The 14733-nt window shown below is 41.2% G+C and overlaps 1 protein-coding gene across 1 annotated transcript in view; it reads right to left on the bottom strand.

Annotated features, from left to right (window-relative positions):
- Window positions 1-12781, bottom strand: part of myom2a (myomesin 2a) — a 54090-nt gene extending 41309 nt beyond the window's left edge. The window contains exons 1-10 of the mRNA XM_036214242.1: window positions 12642-12781; window positions 8886-8972; window positions 8680-8815; window positions 7460-7614; window positions 7282-7374; window positions 4484-4572; window positions 4323-4361; window positions 1688-1852; window positions 1439-1600; window positions 1106-1247 (exon numbers count right to left, since the gene is read on the bottom strand). Of these exons, the coding sequence (XP_036070135.1) occupies window positions 1106-1247; window positions 1439-1600; window positions 1688-1852; window positions 4323-4361; window positions 4484-4572; window positions 7282-7374; window positions 7460-7614; window positions 8680-8815; window positions 8886-8972; window positions 12642-12766 (1193 nt within the window). The 5' untranslated portion in view covers window positions 12767-12781. The remainder of the gene's footprint in view (window positions 1-1105; window positions 1248-1438; window positions 1601-1687; window positions 1853-4322; window positions 4362-4483; window positions 4573-7281; window positions 7375-7459; window positions 7615-8679; window positions 8816-8885; window positions 8973-12641) is intronic.
- Between the last annotated feature and the right edge of the window lie 1952 nt (window positions 12782-14733).

The raw sequence follows: 14733 nt of genomic DNA on the forward strand, positions 1-14733 counted from the left end.
AAGTGTTAATGGAGACCTGAGAAAGAAGTTGAGGTGTAACAGTAGAAACCATCTCTGTCCTTCACATGGAGAACAGGATCTCCATTATAATCCACACCAATGTTAGCTTCAATTTAAATAGTCTTCCTTCTATTCTGTCTCGCTTATATTGTTGCTTGAAATTGTTGTTATTTTATACTTAAAATTAAAATAAATAGTTGTTTTTTTTAAATAACAGCAACAGTTTTTTAGGTTAATTTTATGCTAAGCTAGTATGTTAGCATCGTGTTAGCTTCTTTTGGCTAATGAGGTTTTTTGCTCTAATTCTGAGTCAAGATATTATCTTAGCAACTTTTTCTTTAGCTAATTTGACATCTAATGAGGTTTTAAGTAAATTTCTAAGTTCATACCTTTTTCACATTTTTACATTTTTATCAATTTTTGCATTTTTCAAGAAATTTTTCAACTATTTTCTGCACATTCTACAATTTCTGCAACTTTAAATCGTTTATCAACTTTAGCATTAAGCAATCTTGGTATCAAAACATTTAACTACTTAGGGACATTCATGCTTATACTTTTGATATTCGTACATAATCATTTTTTAAGATTTTATGCAATTTATACAATTTTTTTGCCCCACTGAAAATGAATGGGAATTTTTTTTATTCCTTTTAATCTGTGTATTCTGGAGGAAATGCAAACGAGGCTTAATGACGTCTGCAGGGATGGAAAAACTATTCCAGTTTGTTCACTTCAGCCATTAACTTATAATCTTAACTAAAATAAATTAAATCAATGTTAAGTTAGCAAACCCTACTCATAAAAATGACTATAATTATATTTTTCTGCTGAAAGCGACTCTGGAGCCTCAAGTGATGCAACTTTTCATTTTAATTTGGGATTTTACGACGTTTTTTTTGTCATTTTTTCTCAATTTTTCGATTTAAGTGATGATTTCATGTCACAATAGTAATAAATAAACCGTTTTTTGGTAAATAAAACGTCGTCTGGTTGATAAACAAACAGGGATCAGAACAGAACCCTCAGAACGCTCCGTCGGCTCTCCTGATGCCAGAACTCCACCTGTGATCTATTTCAGGGAACCTGAAGGGTTCTGACTGACCGATCCACAAAGTATCCGGTGATTGGCGCCTCGTCGACCGTGTTGGGGGGTTTCCAAGCAACCAAGACGTAATCGGAGTTGATGTCATAGGCCTTGACGCTCATCGGAGCGCCGGGAGCGCCGGCGGCAGCGGGAGCGGCATCTGGGAATGGAGATGCGAGAACGTCAGCGGAGGAGGAAAGAGCGCCCGCCATTCCTTCCGTCTGATGAGACTTTCAGAAACAATAAACAGAACTTGAGCCGGTCATGAGTCTGGAATATTCTGGGAAGCTTTGGAGACAATTCAAAACTTTTCCAGGTTCCTCTCTAACACAAAAGAGGATAAAGTCCCACCAGAGACGAACAGGTAGGCGCTGTGCTCGGCGGTGCCGTCCTTGGTGAAGATGCGGAGCGTGTAGAGACCCTCGTCGTCTTTGGCCAGGTGGGGCAGCGTCAGGCTGGCCGCGCCCCCTCCCACGCTCATCTCCGCCAGCGGGCTGGGCTTCAGCAGTTTATCTAGCAGAGAGAGGAGCGATGGTCAGCGAGGCGGGAAGAAGAAGAAGAAGAAGAAGAGAAGCTCAGCGACGTGACGACCGCTCTCACCATCTCTGTACCACTGGGCCAGGGGGGGGATGTTGGGGAGGTCGGGGACCACCACCATGGTGCAGACCAGCTTGATGGAGCCGCCCTCCACGCCAAAGCTCACCGGGAACCGGTCGAGCAGGGTGACCTCCAGCTTGCTGGGGTGGATCTCCGTCAGGTGAGGCACTAGTGAGAAACCAGGAAAAAGAATAAAAACACGGAGTGTCCCGGGATGTCAGAAGAAGTCAGCTCCAGTGATCTAGGGAGACTAGATCCAGAAACTGGGAGTTTTCCTCCACATACAGAATCGTTCAGTCGTTCTCATGTAGCAGAAGAGATAATAGAGATGGAGAGACGGTGGATTCACCTTTGATATTTAGAAAATACCAGTCTTACAAAAACAATTAAACTTTGAAAATGATTGATGTTGTGGTATGTTTACATTTGTATCATCTCCTCACCTCCAAGATCGAGCTCATTCACCACCAGCTCATACCTACTGCTGGTCCTAACCTTCCCTCGCTATCTTCATTTCATTTTGATCTACCCTCAATCAGCCGAATCTCCAAACTCATCCAAAAATCTAAACCACAACATGTCAACAGGACCCGTTTCCCACTCCCCTTATCAAGGCTACTCTCCATTCACTGTCCCCTCTTATCACCAGCATCATCCAGGCTTCCCTCCAGACTGGAACACCCCCCCCCCCTGCCCTTAAAGCAGCATCTATTACCCCCACTCTGAAAAAACCTGGCTCCGATCCCACTGACCTCAATGACTTTCTCAAATCTTCCGTTCATTTCCCAACTCCATTCACACCTCTCCAGCAATAAGTTCTATGAACGATTCCAGTCAGGCTTCCACTCACTCCACAGAACTGAAACAGCTCTTCTCAAAATCACCAACGACCTCCTGGATGCTGATTCTGGCCCACTCTCCGTTCTTCTCCTGTTGGACCTGAGTTCGGCCTTCGACACCATTTCTCACCTCATCCTCCTGGACAGACTCTCAACCATCGCCGTCTCAAACACTCCTCTCAACTGGTTCCAGTCCTATCTTCTGACCGTACGCAGACTATTAAATTAAAGTCATTCACCTCTCCTACAGTTGCTGTCACCACAGGCGTGCCTCAGGGCTCTGTCCTCGGACCTCTACTGTTTATCATCTACCTTCTTCTGGACATATCTCCCATCAACATTAAATACATTTTCACTGCTACACAGATGACACTCAGCTATACATCTCCAGCAAACCAGACTCTACCCTCCGACCTCCCTCCTCTACCAGCTGCCTTCTCTCTATAACATCCTGCTTCACCTCTAATTTCCTCAAACTTAACAGCAACGCCGTCTTCGTCCTTCCCTCAGCCCTCATTCCACCGTCGTACTGGTCCACAGCCTCGTTCACATCTCCCTGGACTATTGTAACTCTCTTCTGTTTGGATTCCCACAAAAAACTCTCCAGAAACTTCAGCTGGTCCAAAACTCTGCTGTCTGCATAATCACACAGACTCCACCACATCCCACCCATGGTGAGCCATGGGGAGCAGAGCATTCAGTCGCTCTGCCCCCCAACTCTGGAACTCCCTCCCCCCTGACCTCAGGACTATGGACTCACTCCCTCTCTTCATTTCCAGCCTCAAAACCATCTTTTCAGACTGGCCAAGTCTTCATGACTGCAATTCATCTCTCTTTATAGCCTAACTTAACACCGGTGTTTTTATATTTTTATATTTGTGCTTTTATCTCTGTTCGGTGACTTTGAGGTCCATGAAAAGCGCCTGATAAATAAAATGTATTATTATTATTTTTATTATCTCTAAACACTAAGCTGTAAATAGAGCAAGAACTGCACCTTCTAGCGTTACAGCTACATAAACTAACCTAACTGTCAATCATAGATTCAAGCCACACCCCCAGCGCTCAGTCGGGATTGACTAGCCCCGCCCCCTTTTGGTGTCAGCCTTAAGCTGTCCTGTTTGGTTACCCTTTAAAGTCGGATGAAGCAGAAGCTAGCGTCCAGGTTTTTAGCCTCCACTTTGACGTTAACGGGAAAATCTTCATCACAAAGTTCAAACATTTCACGGAGAATGAAGATTCATTCAAATAAAGAGTGGAAACTTGTAAAAGGGACATTTGAGAATTTTCCTACAGCAAGGCTGACTTAGCTTCAGAAACTTAAGCTCAGAAAATGCTCCTTTGTGTTGAAAAAACCCAATGAATGAAGATTTATGTAAAGACAGAATATGATCAGTCCTGTTGCCCTGAGAGATAATCAGAGCCTGGATTGAGAGTTAAAATGACAAAAAATAATCTAATGTTTCCTTTGTGGGAAGTTTCCAAATCAGAAGCAACTTTTACAGATCAACTGGATCTTCATGATCTGTAAACAAAAACATCCTCTGATATTTTTAGACTTTCTTTAAAATACATTTCTTGTAGTATCATTTAATTTTGAACACAGAGTTTCAGAAACAGGAAGATTAAAGATGCAACTGTGGACCGGTCCGTGAAAATATTGTCTAAGGTTTGGACCACTGCCGTAAGGATAAAACACGTTTGGATGGTTCAGAGAGAGCAAAGATGTTTTTATCTCCTCAGCTGTTTTCCTCTCATCACTCCCTAAAGGAGGCGCTCCTCCTGCTGCTCCTGCTCACCCAGGCCAAGCTGGCAGGCCTCCCCGGATCCGGCTGGTCCTGTGAAGGAAGCAGAGGTTCTGTGAGGACAGGACGGGCGGCGTGGGCTGGACGGCGTGGGATGGGCGGCGTGGGCTGGACGGCGTGGGCCGGAGGTGTTGCTGAGAGAAAGTCACACTTACGTTTCACAGTAACTGTGGCCTTGCTGGTGGCGGTGCCGTGCTGGTTGGTCGCCACGGCGCTGTACTCGGCGGTATCACTCACAACACACCTGCCAGGTGAAGCAACGATGCAGGACTTTGAGGAACGTTTGAACCACATTCATGTCATTTTATGTTCAGGATCCAAATATCGTTTCCAGACGGCGATGCACCTCCTGCAGGAGAAGGCTGGACTCCTGCAGGAGGTGCATGGAGCTGAAAACCAGCAGCTGTGCGATCTAGTGCTGCCACAGACGAATATTTTAGTATTCGATGAATCACAGATTATTATTTCCGATTAGTCGTCTCATCAGGTCATTAGCAAAGTGGATGTAAAACAGATCTTAACCATCATTACCTTTAAACAAACAAAAACTAGATATATTCACTCTAGTATTATCTGTGATTAAACTAGTGTGAATGCTGTAAGCTGAATTTGGCAGCTGAAGATTCTGAAATTGATAACTAAAAACGCTGAAGCTGAACCTGCAAAATGATTAGTTAAATGCCAAATTAGCCTAAAAAATACAAAATGCAGAAGTTAGCCAAAACAGCTAGCATGTAGCTGAAATATTACAGAAACTCTCAAATAGCCTAAAAAACCTTAATAAATGCCAAAATAGTCTAAAAAGTTAGCAGAATGTCATAACTTTCAGCTTTACTACACTCTGACTCCATATAGTATAAAAATAGTCGATTAGTCGACTAATTGTGGCACTCCTAGTACGATCTCTCAGACAATGTTCAGACTAGAGACTGAATCCTGAGCGTCGACCTTGGAGTCAGGCTGCAGGGCGGAGCTACGGGGAAGAAATGAAACCAGCAGTTATTTTAGGAGGATCTCTCCTTCAGCCGGAGGAGAGGATTCGCTCGTTCCTGGATAAACCGTCTAAAGAGTTCTGATTGGGGGTGAGGAACAAGCAGATCTCACGTTTTTTCTTCATGTAGGACGCTACGTGAGGGAAAAATAAAGACTCGTGTCTGGGAGGCGAGGGGGCAGGTGGGCGGAGAAAGAGACGGCGCAGGCTGTGGGAGGAATTCAAGTCTCGAATGACGCAAAGGTCAGCGCTTCCACAGGAACAGCTGAGGAGTCCTGAAGATGACGGAGCCCCCCCCCCCGCTGAGACAGCTGAGTGGAGCGAACAAAGAGGACTGAGCTGTCGCAGTGACTCCTTGAAGATTCAGACTTCACCAACACAACTATCTAAGGAGACTTTCCTCTAAAACATAATAATAAAAATACAGTCAAATTATTAAAAAATATCAAGAAAATCCTCAAAAACGATTAGTGTCAAATTAATGTACAAAACATTCCAAAAAATGCTAAATCTTTCAAATATTACATAAATATCTGCTTTAAAGAATATTTTTAAATGAGATCCAAAAAGAAGAAAAACATGTTTGGCAATATTTCTGCAGCAAAACATGAAATAGGAAAACAGAATAAGATGTAAGGAAAATATTTTCTTGAATGCAAATATGTCAGAAAATTTAAAGTAAAGTGTGCATTTCTTTATCTTTTTTCCTAATCAGTTCATGACTAATAATCCTGACAGGGTTTGATAAATCTATGGTCTATACTTCGTTGTTTTGATTGCATTTATCCGATTCCACAAAACACAGTGGTGTTTGTATCCAGGCTGACGTAAAACCATCATTTCTGCTGCGTTTGTATTAAAGATAATCAACAGCTTTAATAAAAAACCATCAAACACATTGAAGGCAGAACTTCACACCCAAAGATTTGAACTGGAGTTAACTTTCAAAATCAGGGAAATTCGGACTTTCAGTTTTAGTACTGCCTTTTTAGAACATAAAGTACCGTGTTTTCTGGAGTATCAGTCGCAAGAGCAGAAAATGTTCAATCAAAAAGAAGAAAACCATTTATAAGTCGCACTTTTAAGAGAAAAGTCTGAAGTTTCAGAACAAATTCGCCAAGCCCAGCATAGCTAAAAAAGAAAGAAAGAAAGAGAGGGTAGAAAGCACTATACAAGTGTAGACCATTCACCATTTATGTCAAAAAAAAAGAAAAAAACACAAATAAGTCGTTCCAAAGCATAAGTCGCACCCCTGGCTAAAGTACTCCGGAAAATACGGTAAATAGTTTCCATGTTATCTTGGTTGATCTTACTTATAAATGATAAACTGTTTATGCCACATTTGTGACTGAAACACTGACTGTATATGAGAACCGGACAGAGCGACTCCGCCCTTCTGGTGTTCCAAACAGGAAGTGGCTCCAAGAAGCCAAAATTCACTAATGGTTAGTGATTCTATTGGTCAGAGTGACCATTCTTTATCTGATACTTTTTAAAATCTTCTTCAAATCCTCAGGATAAATTTATATAAGTTATAAACTGACCAATCAGATGCCTCAATAACAGGAGGTGGAGCCTACTGGTCCCATGTCCAGCGTTTAAAACCTTTTTCGACAGATTTCGTGTAGCCTGCTTTCAAATGGAAGGGGTGTGGCCTTCCATCAAGCTCACTCCTGATTGGAGAGAGTGGTTGCCATAGAAACCAACCGTCTCCAATCACTGCTTAGTGACGACGTCTGGCTCCAACATGGTTGTATAGTGAAAAAATAACTTTCATTTTTTTCTGTGGATCAAATCACACTTGCTCAGTCCAGTTCTCTTATACAGTCGATGATAGTAAAGCTTCTGTAACCAAAGAAACGCTGAATAATTTAGGAGAGCTATACAAGCATCTCCCTTCGTTCTTATCACACATCAAGGAAAATATCAACTGGAACCACGAAGGAACTGGATGCTACAAACCTGCTAATGATCAGACTGTGGACTCCATACTTGCTCTCGATCTTGTACTTTCCTGGGGCGTTCAGCGGGTCGACCGGCACTCCCCCTTTATACCTGCCGACAGAACCGCCCGTCAAACATCGATGGACAGGATTCCAGCAGCCGCTCCTCCCATCCTGCTGGGATGGAACCTCCGTACCATTTGACGATGGGCCTGGGGTTTCCCTCCACCGTGCAGAAGAGCTTGACGGGGGTTTTCTCCCACACGGTGTGGGACCGCAGGGCCACCAGGAAGTCTGGCATTTTGGGGAAGTCCTCCAGCTCCTCTGCCTTCTTCATCATCCTGTCCTTCACCTGCAGAGACCGGAAAAGAAAGAAACGATGACATCACAGCGGGAGAACCCATCAAATGAATGAATGGGGCTGAAACCACTTATGAGGCTCAAAGCAAAAACATACAAGAGAAACCAAAACACGCATGACGGGGTCGAACGTTTTAACATTTTATGGGATTTAAAACACTTTATTGTAAATCTAAAGTTCAGTACAACACTTCACTGTGAGGTAAACAACAGGATCAGCACAAATACATCAATACATTAATACAAAAGACATCAACCTATAAATGAATAAATTATTATGGGATGGCCACAGAATATACAACTTGGCAGCCTTTTATAGCAAAGAGTGAAATTTGGCGATATTCACATTTTTGCAAAATATGGGGAAAAAACTTTTGTTTGAGTGATTGTGATGAAACTTCATCCTCAAACCTGCAGGTTAAGTCTAAAGTTTCAGTGACCAAAAAAAAATTCTAGCTTTTAGCTCCTTAACTCCTCGTTGGGATTTGAATCCATCACCTCCCCCCTCGTGGAACATCATTAAAAGCTACTTGAGAGAAATGTTGGTTTTAAAGTTAGTAGATGTTGAACACCATTAGCTTGATGAGCTAGCAAAAGTGGCATTACTTTTTTACTTACATATTTTTTACCAGATTACTGCGGAAATGTAATCCCTGGCTCAAGCTGAACGCAACAATATATCATACGATATGACTATATTAGGAATGTGGACGTGGCTAACAAAAAACCTCAGTTGCTAAGGAAATCCAAAAATGTGTTTTTGCCGATTATTGTGAAACTTACATAGATCTGTTTGTCATCTCTAAGCAAACAAAAAATACAATGGTTGCTATGGAGATAAAATCAAAGGAAAAGCCGCCATCTTGAAAAATGTGTTTTTTCATGAGTTTGTCACGTGCAGCTCTGACCTCAGATAAATAAAAGTAATCAATCGTTAAAACAGTTTAAACTGATGACAGATCAGAGGACAGGGAAATGATTTTAACATTCTAAGACAAGTCAAACATCAGTTTGACTAAAATCCGTCCACAGAGGCGGCGCTCCCTTCAGGACTTACTTCCCTCTGGATGGCGATGCTGTCCACTTGGGCTTTGGTGGCCATCCTCATCCTGTGCAGCTCCTCCTGGATGACGGACAGCCCCTTCCCAAAATTCGCAGCCACTCTTTGGTACTCCTCAGATCCCTCCGCCGTCCTGATGATGAAACGTTAACGGAGAGCGTTAGCAGTCAGAGGGGCTTCTCGGAGCAGCAGCGGGAACTCACCTCTGCCGGAACGCCGGTACGGTGTAGGCTGGTTCCGCCATCGCCTCTGTGGCCTGCTCCGTCTTCACCACTGTGGAGCTGGATTTCCTGTTCGGAGGAGAGACCGTGAGCGATGCTGCCGCCACGCTTTCCAAGGTTTCAGCTTTGCAGAAGCAGCGACTGAGAAGCTGTCAGACTTCACATTCACAGTCTAACAAAAACAGCAACAAACAAAATAAAAATATTCATTCAGAAATCAACAGAATGGAGGTGGAGCCAAATTCTCACTGTTGGAAAGTTCTCATCTTCCCCTGGAGGAGCACTCAGGAACCACTGTGATCTAACCCCCCCAATCCAACCCCTTAATGTTGAGTGTTAAGCAGGGAGGCTTTGGGTCCCATTATTAGTCTTTGGATTTGACACCTCCCAGTCTCAGAGCGGACACTCTGCCACGAGGCCGCTGAGCTGGTGATAATGCGCTCCACAGTTCTTACATGAGCCGATATGTTCGGCTTCACAGAGAACAAAACCACGTTTGACCTCCGGCAGCTTCAGGCGGAGCCGTTTCCTCTGAAGCAGCAGGAAGGACGAGAACACCTGGGAAACAGGTGTGCCATGGAGGCCACACCAGATGGGTTTTAACCGCAGATGGTAGTCCAGCACAACTGGAAGTGTCTCTTTTGGTTAATAAATAAATCAAAATCCAACAATAATAATCCGGTTTTAACCCTATAAAATGGGGGTGTAGAAGAAAATCGATACGGCGATATATCGCGATATTTCATCTGACGATACTGGTACAGATTTTAAATGCTGACAAGACAATATTAGGTTATTTATAAGTAGGGCTGCCACGATTAGTCAACTAATCAACGACTAATCGACCAATAAAATGGTTGACGACTAATCTAATAGTCATTAGTCATTACTTTATATTATATGGAGTCAGAGTGTAGTAAAGTATAAAGTTATCATGGGATTCTGTTTGCTTTTTGAGCTATTTTGACGTTTATTAAGGTTTTTATATATTTTTAGCTAATATTTCAGCTACATGCTAGCTATTGTGGCTACTCTTGGATTTTTTTCAGTTTTTTTTAGGCTAATTTGACATTTAACTAATATTTTACCTGGCTATCAGTGTTTGTAGCTATTGTCACCAGCATCTTCAGTGGCCAACACTAGTGTGAATATATCTAGTTTTTAGCTAGTTTAAAGCTAATGATGGTTAGGTTTATGCTTTATATCCACTTTGTGAATGACCCGATAAGTCGACAAATCAGAAAAAATAATCAGTGATTAATTTAGTCGACACAAATAATCGTTTGTGGCAGCTCTATTTATGAGCGTTCTTGTTTTCCACCTAAACCCCCAACAGCCTCTTTGAGCAGCTCTACACTGAAACCAAAACAAGATCTCGCAAGAACCAGCTTGTGTTAAATGCTCAGTCAGCCTCATGGATTTGGTTGCTATGATACGCGTACCACTTGGTTTTTACTTGGGATGGGTACCGAACCGATCTCTACCACGCTGCTGCCAGTATCAGTGTACAGTTGCAGTTCTTCATGTTCTGATCATTGAATAAAAGGAATTTTATCATTTATTACAATGAAAGACGTATTAACATTGAAGTAGAGTTTTTTTTCTTAGTCATACTCTTAAGCCATTGAAAAAGATATCAAACCTCAATGGGATTTCTTGGTAAAATAAAGATTAAATAAAATAAAAATAAAAAGGTTAAAGCTGTTGTGGTACAGTCCTGGACAAAATATTGTGAAAATATAACCCATGAATCCCTGGCTCAAGCTGAATGTAACAATATAACATATGATATGACTATATTAGGAATGTGGGCGTGGTTTACAAAATACCATGTTGCTAAGAAAATCTGACCGAAAAAAAATTTACTGTTGCAGATTCTCCTAAAACTTACATCGACCTGTTCGTCATCCCTAGGCGACCAAAAAATTCAATGGTTGCTATGGAGATAAAATCCTGCATATCAGGATATGCATTGTATCGCCAGACTCTTGCCCATACACACCCCATCTATACTAGATCATATCTGATCCACACATTTCTGAGATCTCATCAGCATGATCCACACTAGCCTTAAAAACACATCGGATGAAACTTCTTTCTTGTTTTTGTCCTGTAATTCAGGAAGGTTTGATTTGATTGAATACATTTACTTTATTTATTTATTGCAAATTAACTAACTAATTTTTACAAAATTACATCCTTCTTTTAAAAAAAAAAAAAAAAAACTTCTTCACTTCTTCCTGGTAAGAGAAAATTCAAAAGTAATAAATTTACAAGTTAATTGGTGTGAAATGTTGACTTTTTTGTAATAATTGTAGGACTTTTATGTCATAAAAATTTTGCTTTTGATAAATTTATGACCTTAAATTTACAAATTTATTTTTCATGTAAGGTTTCCCTACTATTGGTCAACAATTCTTTTATTACAGTTCTACCATGTTAATAATGTTTGAGACAGAAGGGAATTAAGGAACTTTTTACAGAACATTCATGTTCATATTTCTTTCATCTTAAACTTTAGCATAATTGTTAGCAAAAATTGACCAAATCACCCAACAAATAACTGATACCATTTATATCTCATTAAAAACTGATATTACTAAATGTTATTTCTAGATGTCATCAAAGGATTTAAAAAACATCTTAGTTTACACAAAACAAACCTTTTCGGTGAATTGTTATGCATCAGAATCCGTTATTGCCGTGTGTGTAATTAACTTTATGAAGAAATGGTGATGAGCTGATGACCGAATGACCTCAGCTTTACGGTTTGGACGACTTCTGCTCTCGTTTCAGCCACAATCACACAAACACGAGTCACATTTCCTGTTATTTGTAGCACAATAAGCCGAGTTTTTAAAGCAACATTTGCTGCATCACCTGCAGAAGCAGCAAAGCGTCAGCAGATCCAACAGATCCGAGCTCCGGATCAGTGACGATGAAGAGGGAGCTTCATCTCCATCACATCAGAGACTGAACAGTCAGCCTCGCATGTGAGGAGTCGACTGCGCAGCCAGCAGGGAAGCAGGCGCATGCCCCCCTCCCCCGCTCAGCCAGCAGCAGCCAAAGCAGTAGGAGCTGTGCTCCAGCGGGCAGCCGCTCACCTTTCCACCTGCTGCTGGACAGCATGTCTAGTGTGCTGATAAGCATAATCAGTTTTGACTTGGCTCACGTGCTTCTTCTTATACCACGGTATGACTTTGGAAGCCATGACGGGAACGCTTCAAGGAGAGCTGGCTGAAGGGCAGCAGAGGGAGACCAGACACGTCAGTCAATCTCAACGCTCGCCGCTGCTGCGGTGCACGGAGGCAGAGCGCTGGCGGGCGCTCAAACCGGTTCTGACCCTCAGACAGTCGGTTCTGGTTCAGGATTTATTTGTCCTGAAACCTTCAAACTGACATTTTTAGAACTTCTTCTTACAATCCTCCAAAGCTCAGCTAAGAATAGGAGAAGTTTGCTGAATCCACAATAAAATAAAACACTTTATGGAAAGCAGCTTTCAGGAAATCTGAAAAACCATTTATAACAAACATTGACGTTAATTAAATGTCTAGATTTGACTAAAAACGTCCTTCTCTGATAGCAGGTCCAGAGATCCCGAATTCCCTCATTCCAGAGACACTTTTTCAGCAGCAGATTTCACCTGCAGCAGGTCAGACTCCCTCCCACTCACTCCTCCGATTTCTGAAGCCTTTTCTGCATCCGAACCCGGCAAAAAAACAGCTTTAAGAGACTCACCTGAAGAGATGAAAGAGTGCAAAGCGGTGGCAGAGAGCAGCCTGGTGCCGCTTGGGAAGCACTTGCTGATGGTAACAAAAATATTCCCCTCTCACCGGAGGAATGCCGGTCCCCTTCCACCCCATGTATGGATGCACTTAAGACTATATATAGCATTTAGCCCCAATATTCTTCTCATTCTGCACTTTGGAGAAGAAGAGGAAACATCTGTGGCTGAAAACATAAAGAATTCTTTCAGGAATCCATATTTAATTCCTAAATGATTTACAAATTTGGGCTAAAAATGAGAAAAAAGGTGAAAAACAAAAAAAACAAAAATGAAAAACCGTGATAGGAGAATAAAGGATACTTTCCTGCTAAAGTGCTGAAACTTTTTTGACAGCAATACTTTTTTATTGCTTCAAACTTCCTCTGTGATTGTGTCATTTAAACCAATTCTTCCTTCTAAACTTTAGTGTAAAAATACATTTTGATTTATTCTTTAAAAAGTGCATTCATGAAGGTAAATTTGAGGTGATTCTGTGGCCAATCCCAAAGCTCGGTGAGACCTTTTTAGGTTTCTTAAGACGGCCCGTCCTCCTTGGAACAACACTTTAAGGCAGCAGGCGGGTTATTTTTAACACCGAGTCCGTGGTTACGGTGATACTCTCACTTCTTACTGTACAGGAGACTCGGGGCTATTTTTATCTACACAAGGTCATTAAAAATACATAAACACTGAAGAAACATGAAGGAAATCCTCAAAAATAAAGTCTCAAATAAAACATAAACTAAAAGAAATCATTAGCTTTAAAAAATGTTCTCAGCTAAAAACAAAATTAGGGATGTCCCGGTCAGGTTTTTTTGGGCCCGATCCGATTCCGAGTCATTTGATTTTGTGTATCTGCCGATACCGAGTCCTGATCCGATACTTTTATAAGACATTTAAAACATGAACAAATTGAAGAAACAGATTAGTGTTGTCCCTTATTTATATTTCAATAACCTTCTTTTATCATTAAAAACTTAAATAAAACACTTCTGTGAAGTAGCTTTAATAAACAAGTAAAAATACAGCAAATATAAACTAGGAAAAAAATACAATTTTCTTGTTATATAAGTGATAATTAGTCATGTGATAAAGTTTAGTGACTTTAGCTTTAACATCTTTAGAGCTATTGAACATTTTTGACCAAATGTGATTCCTGTCCTCATTTAAAATTCTTAAAAATAAATTATGACTTTATTTTAGCATAACATTTGATGAGTGTTCATGAATAGCTGATATCATTATTAGTTATAATTTATTCGTTTTATTTATTTAGTCATTTTTAAGATTATGTGCATATTTTTTAAGTTCTTAAGACATAGTTAATTCTCTTAGCTGTTATTTCTCTGTCAGATAACTCAAACAGGCATATCAAAGGACAGCTCGGGTCCTAAGGAGCTAAATCACGGCGCTAGCATGTAGCAGTTAGCAGCTGCTGTTTAGCCATCTGTCTGCAGCATGAAGAGCTTCACATTAAAAAGAAACAAAAATACTGTTTCTGTTGGAATACCTTTAGAGGTTGTTGTTTGAGTTATGACAAACCAATTGAGACACTTGCTGTCAGTTTAAAGCGTTTTTAAAGGAGTTATTGAGACTTCTTCTTGAGCTGCTGCCGTTTTCTGGTGATGACATTTTGTGATCTTTTCATGACATGCAGACTTCTAGTGGAGTATTTATCCATAAAGATAAGATGAAATATAAAGCTCTGATCATAATGAGAATACATGAAATATCCGATCCTGATCGGACAAAGGAGTCCGATTCCGATCGAGTCCCAAATCACGTGATCGGCCCCGATTTCCGATCACGTGATCGGATCGGGACATCCCTAAACAAAATCATTAAATTTCTGTTTTTAAAGTGATTCTTGAAGCAGAAAAGCAGCTGGAAAAGACTTTTCTTCTAGAACAGCAGTCACATCCCAGCAAGGTGGGCCATGTGGTTTCAAAGTGGGCAGAAAATATGACCCCGATTCGGTTTGTCCAGAGTCTCTCTGGTGGAGCCACCTGTGTTTGCCACCTTGACTTAAGTTGGCAATCAGTGGTTAGCTTGCTATGCTAGCCA

Source organism: Oryzias melastigma, linkage group LG1, assembly GCF_002922805.2.
Source record: "Oryzias melastigma strain HK-1 linkage group LG1, ASM292280v2, whole genome shotgun sequence".
NCBI lineage: Eukaryota > Metazoa > Chordata > Actinopteri > Beloniformes > Adrianichthyidae > Oryzias > Oryzias melastigma.